The 15,326-nt window shown below is 38.1% G+C and overlaps 1 protein-coding gene across 4 annotated transcripts in view; it reads right to left on the bottom strand.

The window, feature by feature from the left end:
- ASTN1 (astrotactin 1) overlaps positions 1-15,326 on the bottom strand; it is a 508,763-nt gene that overhangs the window by 30,664 nt on the left and 462,773 nt on the right. For all 4 annotated transcript variants that reach the window (XM_051998894.1, XM_051998895.1, XM_051998896.1 and 1 more), the window contains exons 17-18: positions 6,207-6,475; positions 635-768 (exon numbers count right to left, since the gene is read on the bottom strand). In XM_051998894.1, coding sequence (XP_051854854.1) covers positions 635-768; positions 6,207-6,475 — 403 coding nt within the window. The remainder of the gene's footprint in view (positions 1-634; positions 769-6,206; positions 6,476-15,326) is intronic.

Here is a 15,326-nt window from a genome sequence, read left to right as displayed (position 1 = left end):
CAGTTTCCATCTATATGTTGTCTTCACCCTTAAAATGTATGCTCCTTGAGGTCAGGGACTTTCTATTTTTTTTTTTTTTTTTTGGTATTCTCACCACTTGGCATTGTGCCTGACAAATAATAGGCCTTTAATAAATACTTTATAACATAACAAAGTTAATTAATCTCTCAATTTTAGTTTCTCTATCTATAATTGGGGAATAATAATCGCATCTCCCTCTAAGTTTTATTATGAGAATTAGATAAGATAATATTTAAAGTGTTTTGCTAACCTTAACATGCTATACTAATATTATTAGTAATAAAAGATTAAAATCTACCCTAAGAGATTACTGTATAGATCTCAGTATCATTGGATAGGACCATAGCTACTTGATGGGATTAACAGCATTGTCCTTTCTATTAATTTAAAATATTACCACACAAAATGGGCTTGATTCTCTTTTAGGCAAAGGGGGAGAAGGAAAGGGCTAGATCAGGGCCCCCATGAGGTATCTGATTGAATGTTAGAAGAGAAGTACATTCCTGGATAAACCAATGATTGGGGAGGGAAGTAGCTAAGAAGTCCTAGGTACCACATGAATAGGAAGACATCAAAACTGGAATATTCATGCAAAAGGGAAAATGAAACATACATAGGCTGAGGAAGAGGAGCACAAGTGGGGAGGCCATCTGCCCCAAATGCACTGGAGTCACACCGACACCAATCCTCGATGACATCCCCGCTTCCTGAACACCAGAGTGAGCTCATGGTGGCTTCCTGCAACAACTGAAAGAGGAGGGGAAGAGAGAGACATCAGGATGAAGAAAGCAGCAGGAGAAAGCCCTATTGGGAATCTAAGCCCCAGCTTCTTAAATTGTGGTTTTCTACCCCATATGGCATCTCATAGCTGAATGCTGAGGTTGCTAAATGATGATTTATTATCAGTAAATGTTTGATTTGTATGCTTACATACCCAGGGTCATGTAAAAAACTCAGAAGAAAATATATTGAGAGTGGAAAAAGTTTACAAAGCCCTGTTCTAGGCAATAATCTACCTGAGCAGTCTGAGAGAGCACAACAAAGGTTCCATTTGGTCTTGAGCATCCCCCATCTCTTTCCTACTACATAAACCAAATGTCCTTCCTTCCTCTCTTTCCAAAAATTCCAGCCACAAAATCAGTAATTTTGGTAAGGTAACAAAGACTGAGCCACAGGCTCCAGAAGGCCACTGTTAAAATATTATTTTGGTTCTCAGAGTAAGGATGAAGGTGCTATGGGATCTCTGTTTTAGCATTCTCCCTATAGTACATTAGCTGTATTATCTTTAAAGAAAAAAAATGACACTGAGAGAAGAAAAGAAGAAAATTTTGATAGAGTAACTAAAGGGCAGTGTGAGGTTCTAATTAGTTAAAGAGGCATTCAACCTCCCCTGGGAAGATATGAGCAAGTATTGAGCCAGGGAGGAGAACCTACTGTGGGGAGAGGCTCAGTATTGGACAGGACCACACTTAGACCCTAGGGAACATAGAATGGAGTAAGGGTACAAGTCTGAGAATTTCTCTCTGACTGTCCTTCCCCACTTTCCTCTTCCCTTCCTTCTGATGCTCTTTTCCATGTCCTTACATCCTACAATGACATGAATCAGAATAAGCAATCACATAACTGCTCTGGAAGAAATTAGATTAAAAAGTACTTGAAATGTAAAAAGATAGCTTCATTTGAGTGGTCTGTCAAGGAACCCTGTTATACCTTGAAACTGATTCAAGAGGTTAGTTAAAAAAATAATAATCAAAGGAACCCTGAGATGGGCGAAAAATTCCATGTGAAGAGAGAAGTGGCCATTAACCTTTAAGGCCTCCCCATCTAAAGAAAACAGGACAAATGTGGGGAGAAAAATAATCCAAGATGCTATTTGAGTGCTGGAAACTTCCAGCTTGGTTCTCTCTCCCTTGCCCCAAGTTTTTTTTTCCCTAATTTCTCTATCTGTGGCTGCCAGATAGGAGAGTGGATGAGAAGAAGAAGAGAGAGGGAAGGGAGGAAGAAAGCCTTTGGGGCTGGCAGGAGAGTCAGATAAATCCTGTTAAATAAAAAGCCCGGGACCTGGGTTACCTCTCCTTACATCCATTTCTAAGGGAAGCACTGAAGAAAGAATGTGCTCTGGTTAGGGCAAATGAAGGACAGGGCTCAACTGCTTCTGCTTAGAATTAGGTGGATGGAAGGGCCTTTAGAAATCACTCTAAAGCTCCTATATTGCAAATGAATAAACCAGTGCCCCAAGAGTTTGAACTAATGTGAGCCAAGAAGAGAATGAGATGGACACTGTAAGGAGCAAATTTGAAAAAAAAAAAGATCTAGAGATCTAGGGTTAGGATTTAATTTTTTAAGTCAAAAGTATGACTTGGTAGCCAACAAAACCTATTGTTCTCTGACTCATATAGAAATATGTTCTGCATGATTCACATGTATAATCCATATCATATTGCTTGACTTCTCAAGAGGTATGGGAGGGGGGATGATTTGGAACTTAAATTTTTAAAAATGATTTTTACATGTAATTGGGAGATACTTAATGAAATAAACAAAAAAATGTATTTTAAAAATACTAATGATGTCATAGGTTGCATTGAGAGAAAAAAATAATAGTTGTAGTACATCTAGGTAATTCAGGATAGATTTTTGGATATGGAACTATGAAGACTTGAATTAAATTACTGCCCAGCTGTGTGACATCAAGCAAGTCACTTAACCTCTCTTGCCCTCAGTTTCCTTATTTGGAAACTAGGAATAATAGCTCTTATTTCACAGGAATGTGAGGGTCAAATGAAATAGCATGTATTAAGTAGTTTGTGAACTTTGAAGTTATAAATAAACACGTGCTATTCTTATTATTAGTAATGGTAGTATTATATTGTTATTATAGTACAATTTTATCCTCTATGAAATTGTGCCTAGAGCAGGAGAAGTAATAGTTCCACCATGTTATACTCTGATCAGATGGCATCTGGTTCTGCACAGCACAGTTTTAAAAAGGGTATTCACAAACAGAATGCATCCTAGTAAGTCACTAGGATACTGACTGGAGTGGAGATCATGTGACATTAAGATTGATTGAAGAAAATAGGGGTGGTTTTCCCTACTGAAGACAAGATTCAAGGATCCATGATTACTATACTCAAGTATTTGATAGACTGTCCTGGGAATGATCTGTCCTGCTTTGCTCCAGAGGACAGAAGTAGGAACAGTAAGTAGAAATTGCATAAAGGCACATTTTGTTTTGACATAAGGGAAAAAATCTAAAACAACAGTAACTTTTTAAAAATATGAATGATTTCTCTCAAGAAGTTAAGGGTTATCCCAAGCATGGAAGCAGGATGATCACTTATCAGGGATGTAGGAGAGGAGATTCCTGTTCAGGTATAAGTTGAACTAAATGATCTCTGAGATTCTTTTCAATTTCATCATATTTGTTTCCCTGAAATTTTTTTTTCCCTCCCTACATCTTAGGAAAGAGAAAAGAAATGGAGGAGAGGGGAAAGTATTGTGTTAGAGAGGAGAAATATGGAGAGGTGGAAGACATCAAGGAGAGACAGACTGAGAATCCATAAACAGGAGAAAAAAAGAGAGAAAAAAGAAATTTAAAAGCTATGGAGAGGACAGGAGAGGACAGGAGAGGACAGGAAAAGAAACAGTAGAGAGAAGAGAGGAGAGGAGAGGAAATGTGAGGAAGAGGGAAGGAAAGGGGAAAAGATCAAAGGGAAAGGCAGGGCAGGGGATAGAAAAGAATAGGAGGGGAGAGGGAAGACATAAAGAGAAATATGACAGAGAGAAGATATGCAATGAGAGATAGACACACACAGAGAAAAAACAGACAGATAGACACACATAAACACCAACAGAGAGAGACAGACATCCATCCATACATACACAGACACACACATATACAGAGATTGAGACAGATACATATACACACATAGTCATAGACAAATATACATGCTCATGGACATACAGAAAGAGACAGACACAGACACATATACACACAGAGACAGACATACACATACACAAAGACAGACATAGACAGACAGACACATATACACACAGAGAGAAACAGACACAGATACACAGAGACCGACAGAGACACATACACAAATACACAGAGACAGAAATAGAGGCACACATAGAGAGACAGACACACAGACACACAGAGACAGAAATACTTACATATACATACCCAGAGAAAGAGACAGACATATCTTCAAAGACAGAGACAGATAAAGGAAGAAAGAAAGGAGAGTAGGAGAGATTGGAAAGTGAGAGAAGAAGAGCCCTAGAGCAGAGAAAAGAGGAGAGCAGGGGAGAGGAATTTAGGTGTATCTATCATATAACTTTGGAGACTATAATATTAAAAGTGCCCAAGAAAAATGACCTGTTATTTTTATTAAAAAGGTGAAGGATGAAGAAAGGAGGAGAATGGTCTTAGATGTCTGCCAAGGGGTTCAGGGGAATGAAGGGCTAGCTAAAAACAAACTGCCCACTTCCCTAAGGCTGACCTCTCCTCCAGATAAGGCTGCAGGGATGGGCAGTTTCCTTCCCTCTCCCCCCTCCACTTCAACACCTTTCTTTCTAAGTAGCCTAGTTGGGGTATTTATTCTACGTGTTTCTGAATCTGGGATTCTCTGCCATTTGTGAACCAGACTTAGGGCTGATGCTGCTCCTGGGCACAGGTGCTCTACACTCTGTGAAGGAGCAGGATCAGAATCGGAGACGGCTGCCCCCTTTCAGAAGCAGTAGTTAAGCAGGCTCTTCAGGGTTTGTTCCTAAGCCTTCCCACCCTTTTATTGTTCCCCATTGACTAGTCCTACTGATTTGGTTGAGGAATCATAAGGAAGACAACTTAAAAAGAATGAATTCCCTTTTTGATCAAAGGAAATCTGGTTGTGTTCAAATATTGAACAAAGTAACTTTTAAGAACATTAGTGATTGAAGAAACAAAAAAAAAAGGTGGGCACATTTCTCCCCCCTCCATTTTTCTGTGAGTGTCATATATAACAAGGTGGCTCATACAAGATCACTTTCTCTTTGGAAAAAAAAAAGGGGAGGATAAGGGAAAGGGAAAAAAAGAAATATAATTTATTCTCCCGCTACCTTTTCTTATATCCTCAAGAGAGATAAGATGCTTTCTGGTAGGCTACACCTTGTCAGTAGTACTGCCCTGGAAGACAGGTCATCAGGTTGATCAACCCCTTACTTTGTCCTTCTTGGTAGTGCCATATTGTGGCGAGAAATAAGATTATTGCACTTCACGTAGGGATGAGCTGGATTCAGTCCCACCCTACCACTTACCAATTACTTTTAGCTCTTGGCAAATCACTCTACATTTTTATCTCAGGTTCTTCCTTTGAAAAGGAGGAACTTGATGTTTTCAAAGGTCCCTTTCATTTTGAATTTGAAGTTATTCTTCTCAGGAAGACTATAATCCAGGAAGAGATGGGTGGAATATGAGAACCATCTTGAAATATTCTTTGCCACATTTTCCTAGCTTCCCAACTCCAAACTGGAACCCAACATTTTAGACAATGTCATCATACACAGTCATTGAGACTGAGTGCCATAGTATAGAGAGAAAAGGTTATTAGGATCTTCCCTGGAGACCAAGGATGAGAAAAAGGGGGAATCTTGCCAGTCACAATGATGCTGGCATGAAAATCTGACTTCAGCAGATGCTTCCAGGTGGCCACAGTCACTTCTCTGTGTACTAGTCAGTTCTGGGTTCAGAAGTTATTAAGGGAAACTAGTTGCACTCCTATGCCAATGGCCCAATGTGAATGAAGCAAGATCCTGAGTTTGCTATGTTCAATCACTGAGATCCATGCAGATATTTAGTGTCATGACTGAGAAGGGATAGGGATGGGGAGCACCCACTTTCTGCTCTGTCTTTATTCTCTCTGTGTGCCCCTTCTCTAAGCCTTATGGGTTAGAAAATTTGTGTAATTTCAGGTGTTCTGAGACCTGAATATCCAATTGGATTACTGTAGGTGGTATGAATGAGCTAATTAAATTTGAGATGCAAACATGCAAACTCATGCAAATAAATTCTTGGATTAACTAAAATATTCTAAAAGTTTTAGTCTACCATGGAGCTTCAATGTGTCCTGTCACTTTTTGAACCCATCTCTGAAATCCCCTATTGTGTTTTCATCTGGAGCTGACAGCTCTGGGTCTCTCACCCGCTGTGTCTGGTTGTTTGTAACCAGTTCATAGATGGGAGCTGCCTTGGTAACCTCCAGGAGAATTGGCTCAGCAGGCAAATCGGGGCTGGCAGTCACATGACACAGTGGACAGGATGAAGGGCACCGGCCTCGGCTCTGGCACTCCATGCGGACTCCAGCTGCCATGCGCTTGGTGCCCGACTCAGACAGACTGGCAATATATTCTGGGAATGTGAGCACTTTAGGGTCCCGTTCCCTCTCCTCCGATTCATCTGAGGGGGAGTTTCCTGCCAAAGAAAAACAAAAAGAAAGACATGGTGAAATTGAGAAAAAGTCCAAAGGCAAACAAAGGCATGAAGCACTAAGAAACCATGTGTTCTTCTCTCCCCCCTCCTCCCAGTTAGATATCAAGATTTAGTCCTTAATCATATCCAAATACATCTTGGAGGAGGTACGTATAAGCATAAACCCTTCCAATTTTGGTGGGGAAATCCACACTGCAAATAACTCATTAAATTAGTAATTAGTTGTCAAGGGCAAGAAGGGTTGGCCTAGTCTTGATCTCAAGTTACCTCTCTTCTAGCTCTTCTACCAGATCATTTTGCTTTTTTCTATGAGTGGCAAAAGGAAAACTTTGCAGGTGAACTTAGGGAAGTTCAGAAATGAACAGCTTGCTTCTCTGACAGCACGTTCATGCCAGAAAGTAAATTGGCATTTCTATGCTTAAGTGTTAGACAATGGTAGAAAGATGGGGAAAATGCTTCTGAGTAGGTAGAGAGTATTGTGCTAAAAAATATCCTGCCACTCTTGCCTGAGAGAAGAAAAACAAGTTGGGGAGTTCCAATTCTATTTTCGATGGAGACATTCACCATTGAGCTGGACACAGTACAGAATTCATCAAACGACTTATCCCTTCCAAAGACATTATCCATTGGTGTTGCTATTCTAGCCTCTTTCTTGTAATTTCCACTTTGATTGAAAAAAAGTTTGAAGAGAAAGTTGTTAAAAATTAAAATGCCATACATTAAAAAAAGTCCTGAATTCTCTCAGAGTGAATATGGACTCCATTATGAAGCATTTACTGTTGGTGTCAGTGTTAAAATAATCTTCTGGGGGCAATGGGCAGTGATTGAATATGTATGCAGGTGTTCTTTCATTTCTCAAGCATTCCTGGATACCTGAAAAGCTGGATCTATGAAGGGGGGGGGAATGCACTGATGGAGGGACTTTAAAGGAACTCAGCAAGACTCAGGTAGTTTTTAGCTCCTTTCCATTAGTAGGAATTGGGTTCTTCAAAGCTTTGTTTGAGGGCTGATTCTATTTATTATTCAATGTGTATCTAAAAGTATATATGATTATCCCTCACATAATCAAGCAGTATAAAAAGGAATGATGATTCCTCTGAGAGGAACAGGCTCTGACTCTTGTGATCCTGGACACTGGGCCTCAGTCTCCAAATCTGTACAATGAAAAAAAAATAGATCAAAAAGCCTCTGAGGTTTCTTCAAGATACATTATCCTATTTTTACTTGTGCCCCCTTTGAAGGTCTCTTCCAATTCTTCTTGACCTTAGCACTTGACCCAATCACTTTATGCTTGTTCTGTACAAAAATCTATATTTATTTGTTTGTGTTTTTATTATATTTCCTCAATAGGAAGTAAATTTCTTGAAGGCAGGGAGTTTCTCACTTTTGTTTCAGCACACCCAATATCTATTATAAGTAGTACATAGTAAGGGCTTAATAAATGCTTGCTGATTGCTTGAGCAGTTGAATAACTATTACTTCCCATACACAACATTTTACTTGCTACTTCTGTAACTCTGCATGGAATGTATCCTATGCTGAAAATGTTTTTATATTCATTTTCACTTCTTAGAACATCTTTTAGCTCCTTTAAGTGCTTCCCTCAAGTTGCTTTTTCTCTAAGAGATCTTTCCTGAATCTCTCAATGATTAGTGAATCCTCAATTATAGCACCTCCTCTAGGATGTATTTGGATATGATTAAGGACTAAATCCTGATATTTAATTGGGGGAAAAAAAAGAAGAACACATGGTTTCCTGGTACTTATTTTGAATGTATTTTGTATTTATTTGTGTACCTGAAGTACCCCGTCCCCAGTGAAATATATATGCTTTTTGAGGATAGAGTCAATTTTGAGTATATACCGCATCCAGTATACTGCTTGACATATAGAAAACACTTAATACAATAGTTATTGAATTAAAATCAGTTAGGTAAACCACAATGTATCTGATAGCATAATTTCTGAGTTTTGTATTCCTACTATACCAGAGATACCAATTTGGGCAGATGTTTCCTATATCTCTAACTTAGGGGAAACAAGTCATCAAGTATAATTATATGATTCACTTTTTTCACATTTGACATATTATACATATGTATATATATTTATAAACTTAATAAGGGATATAAATTTGAGTTGGTCTTTTGAGTAAAAAAAAAGCTCTTTAAAATCTTAAATAGCCAAACCAAATGTGATTCCATCAGAAAGGAGGCAGTGGCACCTTTAGTAACTTGCCAGAGCCCTTACAAGGGCTCCAGACTGAGTGGATATGTCTATACTTGGTTTCACACACTGATATTTGCAGCCCTTTAGGAAGGAATGTACATAATTCTGAGACTCTTCTTGTTATCCAGGCTGTGTTGTAGCCTTTTTCTATCATACCCTAGCTGTTCATTCTAAAATCTCACTCCAGCTCTTGAATTCACATATTGGAAGTTTCTTCCATCTTTGCAGCCTCTCTCTCTGACTGGATGGTTCCTCCCATTTAAGAAGCTGCTCAGTCCAGTGAGGTCTCATTCCTCTGTAGGATAGACTCCAGACTTTGTCAACCATATCCCTAAACTAAATACCTTCATCTTTGCTATCTCCCAAGTCCTTTACAACTCCCTTTTATGAGTTATTTTACCCTTTCTCCATTAGAAAATAAATCTCATGAGAGTGGGGCTGTTTTTCTGCCTAGATTTGTATTCCCTGATTTAGCATAGAATTTGGCTGATAGTAAGCAATTAAATGCTGACTGATCACTACCAAGACTTCCCCATCAGAACATCAGAGCTTTAGTGCCTACACAATTATAAGAACTCCATGGTTTCTTATGGGGGGTTATAATTACTGGCCAAGAATAAGCAACAAGAACGAATGACATATCTGAAGACTCTCAGAGATCTGTTTCTATGCCATTGTTCTTTGTAACAAAGAAAAAGGAAGAATGAGAATTTGAACCAAAAAAAAAATCAGTGAAGATTATTTCTTTTTCAGAACCAAAGTTTCAAAAATGTCTCTATGAGGCTTTATTTGAGTAACTCAAGAGGCTCTTAGTGGATCTTGGCACTTTATATAATTAGCTGTATTTCAGTATCAATTCAGTTCTACTTATTGGAATTATGTTCAAGAGAGAGTGTCTTCTTTGAAAATGATCACTAGATGGCACTCTCAAGTTTAGAATGGCTGGAGAGCAGTTGCAATGAAGGGCACAAAAGAGATTGCAATAGATTTCATCAGACTGTCTCAAAATTTTCACTTATATGACACATAAATAAATAGAAGAGAACTTTCCTTTATATATTTTTTCAATTATAAGAGAGTGTTGCAAAAAATCATTGGCTGGGACTTGAATTGATGTAGAAGTATTTATGTCAAAGTCAAATAGCAAGGGCAGTTAAATAGTGTAATGGCTAGAATTCTGGACCTGCAGATAGGAAGGCTCATCTTCATGAGTTCAAATTTAGCCCAGACAGTTACTATGCTTCTTTGGGGAAGTCACTTAAATTTGTTTCAGTTTGCTCATCTGTAAAATGAACTAAAGAAGGAAAAGGATAACCACTTCAACATTTCTACCCAAAGATATAGAGACAGACATGTTGAACAAAGCAAAAACGGTGCATGAGAATCATTGTAGGCAACATATTGATTTTAAACTCATATATTGATATTATCATAATATGTTTCATCTTGTTATTTTTTTTTTCATTTTGTTAACTGTTTCCCAATTATATTTTAATCTAATTTGGTCAGCATTCATCAATGTTATGGAATGTTTGGGCCTGGGTCTTTGACATCTCTAATATGGGTATAGCAAATAATTTAGAGTCAGAACACCTGGGTTGGAATACCAGTTGGACATAATGACCTTAAAGATTTAGAGGTCCAAGAAATCCAAGAGAGCACCTGGTCCATTCCCTTCATTTTTAAAGGTGAGAAAACTAAGGCAGAAGTGTCTTGCTTAAGGTCACTCAGGTGGAAATTAAAGAATGAGCATTTATCCATTTTCTCTCACTCCAAATCCAGCGACTGATATTCCCTACTTATGGAAAGTTGAGAGACATTCTACTTCTATCTGAGTCTCAATTTTTTCATCTATGAAATGGAAGAGGAGGGGATTCATTCAAGGAACCCTGTGCTGATATTGAATAGCTCTAAATCTATGACTCAAGAAAATACTGAAAATGAAAAGAGAAATACAAGTATAAAAAAGGGGGGGAGATACAAGGGGCTAACTGGAGCCAGAAAACTCCAAACTCCACTTCTGACATGAACTCTATAATTTTGGACTAATTATTTAATATTTACGAGCCTCAGTTTCCCCAAATGTAAAATAAGAAAATTGGATCCACAAATAATTAGCCTAGGGTTTATGAACTTATTTTTTTAAAAATATATTCTGATAATGGAATTTCAATATAATTAATTTCCTCTCTTTTCCTACGACTTTGATTTCATGCATTTAAAACCATTATTTTGAGAAGGGGTTTTTAGACTTCATTGGACCACCCAAAAAGGTTCGTGAGACAAACAAGGTTAAGAACTGTTACAGTCTTTTATCTCTACATCAGTAATAAGACTTTCCCTCTCGTGACTTGGTAGTTAGGGTGTACGACGGCTGTGTGACCACTAGGGGACACTGTGACAACAGGCATGAAACAGCAGCCTGAGTTTCTAATTCACCTCCAGAACTACCATCTTTCCATCATTAACATTTGTAATTGCTATTAAACATTTGAGGGGACTCTTACTTGCTGATGTCTACTGGCTGTCACAATTAAAATCAAGATGCGGTTAATCCTTCTCAATTCCTTTAAGCTTTAGAAAGGTTGGAGCATTAGGGATAGGGAGGGCTCACTTCTTTCTTACTCAGTTCTCCCTATTTAATTCTGATACTCCAGAAATCATTCTAGGACATATAAAAAGAAAAAAAAATATGCAAAATAAATGACCACTGTCCCATCTATTCCCGTATTCTCTCCAATACGGCTCTGTAGGATATCTAGAGAAAGCCATTGTCTCTGTGGAAAAGTAGCCAGCTGCCCATCAACCGAAGCCACCCACGAGGATTCACATAGACAAGCATGGGTGTGCCCAAGCAGGGGAGCAGCAAGATTTTTATGAATAGTTAGAGACAAACAAGATCTGTCCCATCTAGGGGATTCAGTGGAGATACTGATGGAGTCATGAACATCTGAGTTTCCATCCTTCCTCAGACATTTATTACCCCTTAATTTAATTTCACCTCTGTTTCTTTATCTTTAAAAATAGTAATGACAACGGTCCCCACCTCCAGTGGTTATGATCAACTGAGACATATGTAAAGTGCCTTAAAGCATAATATAAATGCTAGTAGGTTTAAGATGCTGCTGCTGATAGGCTGTTGCTGCTGTTTCTGCTTCAGGTATGGTTTGGATTACATCACCCCTGAATTCCTTTTTAACCCTGACATTCTGTGATTTGTAATATCAGCCCAATGAAATAGTACCCACCTGAGCCCAAAGCTCCTGTAGAGCGTGATCAGACAAGAGGCTAGCCTCAATGACCTTCCAGGTCCCTTCCAATTTGAAGATTCTGTGATTGAATGATTTTTCACATTCCTTTTTTAATTTATCCTCTTTAATGAAGTAATCTGGAGAAAGGTTCTAGCAAAGAGACATCCCAGATTACAAAGGCTATACACAATCAAACTGACTTTGTCACTCCAATGTCCACTTAAGGCTCCAGAGAATTATGATACTAATTCTGACACTTTTCCTCCTCCTGTCCTGAATATATCAGATTTCTCTCCAATTTTCTGTCTCTTTTCTTCTTCTCCTCCATTTCTTTCTCTAAACCCATTGAATCTAAGGATTGAGAAAAACATGCAAAATAGCTTCTGAAGATTATATCTGACCAAGTCACTCCAGCTGCAACATTACTACTTAGGTCTAGCTCCCAGCCTGCCAGGGAAGATTCATCAAACAACATCAAGAGGAAAACTCTATAGTAAATCCCATAATACTGGCCTCTTTCCAGTTCTTCATACATGATAAACTGTTTTCTACCTCTTTGCCTTTGAATTGGTGACCCTGGTATCTGGAATGCTCTGCTCCCTCACCTAATATTTTGATTTCCCCAATTTTATTCAAAACTTAGCTCAAAAGAATTGTCGGTTATCTCTTTTTGTTTCTCTCTGTCTCTTTCTGTTTCTTTTTGTCTCTCTCTTTTTCTCTTTGTCTCTGTCTCTGCTCTATCTCTCTGTGTCTCTCTTTCAATCTCTCCCTTCCTCTCTGTTTCTCTCTTTGTCTCTGTCTCTCTGTCTTTTTGTCTCTGTCTCTTTGTCTTTTTCTATATCTATATTTTTATATAGATATGCATTTTTATATGCACGTAGATAGCTATTTACCTCCTCTTGAGGTAAGGAAATATGTTTTTGCCTTTTTTGCATGTCTAATGCTTTGTACAGTTCCTAAAACACGAGGAACCTTTAATAAATGTTCCTTCAAATGCTTTGTTAGCAGCAATTGTAGAATTCAGATAACTTAAAAAAAATAGCACTTTGCAAAAAAAAAACTGCTATCAAGTTACTATAAATAAAGAGTAATTGTTTTCGACTAAATAATCCCTTTTTAGAGTACATTGGAAGGGTGTCCCTAGTAGACTAGTACAGAGTGACTATAATGGTTTCATCAATGCTCCAAAACTTGTCATTGCTGTTCTGTAGGTCTTAAAGATATATGTATATTGATTTATCTTAAGACAGCATTATATTGGTATCATAAAGGCTACTAGATAACACATATACAAGGTCTGATTTGACTTTCAGATGCAGCAGAAGCAGATCTGTATTCTAGATGTTTCCAAGGCAAATTACTTTTTCCATATGGTAAAATTATAAATGACAGTCAAGCTAACAAACATTTATTAAGTGCCTACTATGTACTAAACCTTGGGGATACAAAGAAAAGTAAAAGACAGTCCCTGTGCTCAAGGTGTCTACAAGCTAAATTCTTGACTTTTCTCAATGAATTTTTTTCCCAAAGAAGTGTATATGTATGACATATATAACTCATACCTTCTCTGGTTGATATGACAGAGACATTTATGATAAAGTAAGAGTTATATAGCTGGAATCAGAAAATCTGGTTTTTGGATCTCTCTGGTGCTCATTTCACACATCTGTAAAAAATGAAAGGGTTGAACCAAAGGATGTGGATTCAAATTCCACTCTTTTATTTTCTGTGAGGGTCACTTTAACACTCTGGGCCTCAGTTTCCCCATTGTAAAATTAGGGGATTAAACTAGACCGTTAAGGTCCCTTTCAGTTCTCGAATGTACTCTCTCCTCAACTTCACATCTTAACATCCCTAAGCTCAGCTCCTTCCTAGATAATTCCTCTTCCAGGTCTCTGGCTGCTTATGTCTTTTTCTCATCCTCATTATCATGTCTTTACTTTGTATATATGCTATGTACTTAGTTTGCATATACTTATGTTTTTCAGTGTCTCTCCCATTTGTATTCCCAATATTTAACATGACACCTAGAAAATATTTAGTGAGTACTTAATCAATGCTTGTTAATTAATTGACTGAACACATAATCTGAATTTATAATTAGCATATTACCTAGCATGTACATAGTTGGTACTTAATAAATGCTTGCTGATTAGTTGATTGAGCATATCATCTGAATTTATAGTGTAAATCAGCCATTACGTGTGAATTAGTTGGTATATGTTCAAGAAAACGTTCCCCTTTGGTGACTACTTATGCAATAGTTTTACTGAACTGATATCCATTGAGAGAAGGATTAATGATATCTCTGTTGGACTTACAGAAGTTTAGCAATAAAGTACAAATTTAGATGATTTGAAGATAGCCTAAAGCAGATAAGGGAGAAGTGAACAGTCAGCCTTATATCTTGAATTCCAGCCCTAAAAGCATGAATTGTAAGCCAGCCTTGGGCTGGAGTTTCAGTCCCGACTCAGTCATCAGGAGCTTGGGCACGAGGCAAACATTACTTGGCTCAGTGCATTCTACTCTGTAGTCCCAACACACGCAGAAATCAGTGATCACAAGATGAAAATTGAACACTGTCAGACATAAAGGGTAAAAATCAAAACAAGAGTTTAAATTTCCCTTAAGATAGGCATCAAAGCAGCAAATAGGGCAAGGTGTTAACTTTTTTTTTTCTTCTGATCTATAAATATAGAAATTAGCCTTTGTGTTTGGTAGGGAATGTCAAACCTCCTGCAGAGAAGATAGTGAAGAACAATGCAAAGAATATGGGATTTGGGGAAGGGGAATCTCAGTTCAAATCTTTGCTCTAGTACTTATTGGGTGTGTGGCTCTTGGCAAATAACTTTATTTCTCTGTGCCTCAGTTCCTTCATTTGTAGAATAAGATGATTTGGAGAGCTGATCTCCGAGGTCCCAGGTTGTTTGTCCTTTGTTTTTGAGAAGGACAAATAACATCACAGTTGATGACATGTTCTTGAATAGATTTAAGTGATGTAGTACGATGTCATCAGCTTCACTCTCTCTTCCTGAGTCATCAAAGTCCAGGGGGTGAGGAAAAAATCACCATGATTGGCAATGACCTGGGATGCATTGGATGATGATAGCATCCCTGGTGTGTGACCAAATTCTCAGCTCCTGCTGCCTTCAAACAGTGATTGGAACAAACTGTTCTCATCCACCAGAGGAAGTCATCACACACTTGGAGTCATCTCCCCACTAATTTACCAGGTTTAGCTCTTCTTCTGTGATGTTTTACTGGGGTATGGCTACAACTTCTTGGAAGCACAGGTGACATTTTGGTAAAAGTGGACACCAAAAGTAGATGAGAAACCCTGAAAAGGACTAAGC

Source organism: Antechinus flavipes, chromosome 4, assembly GCF_016432865.1.
Source record: "Antechinus flavipes isolate AdamAnt ecotype Samford, QLD, Australia chromosome 4, AdamAnt_v2, whole genome shotgun sequence".
In the NCBI taxonomy this organism is placed as follows: domain Eukaryota; kingdom Metazoa; phylum Chordata; class Mammalia; order Dasyuromorphia; family Dasyuridae; genus Antechinus; species Antechinus flavipes.
This window is presented reverse-complemented; position numbering and strand designations above follow the sequence as displayed.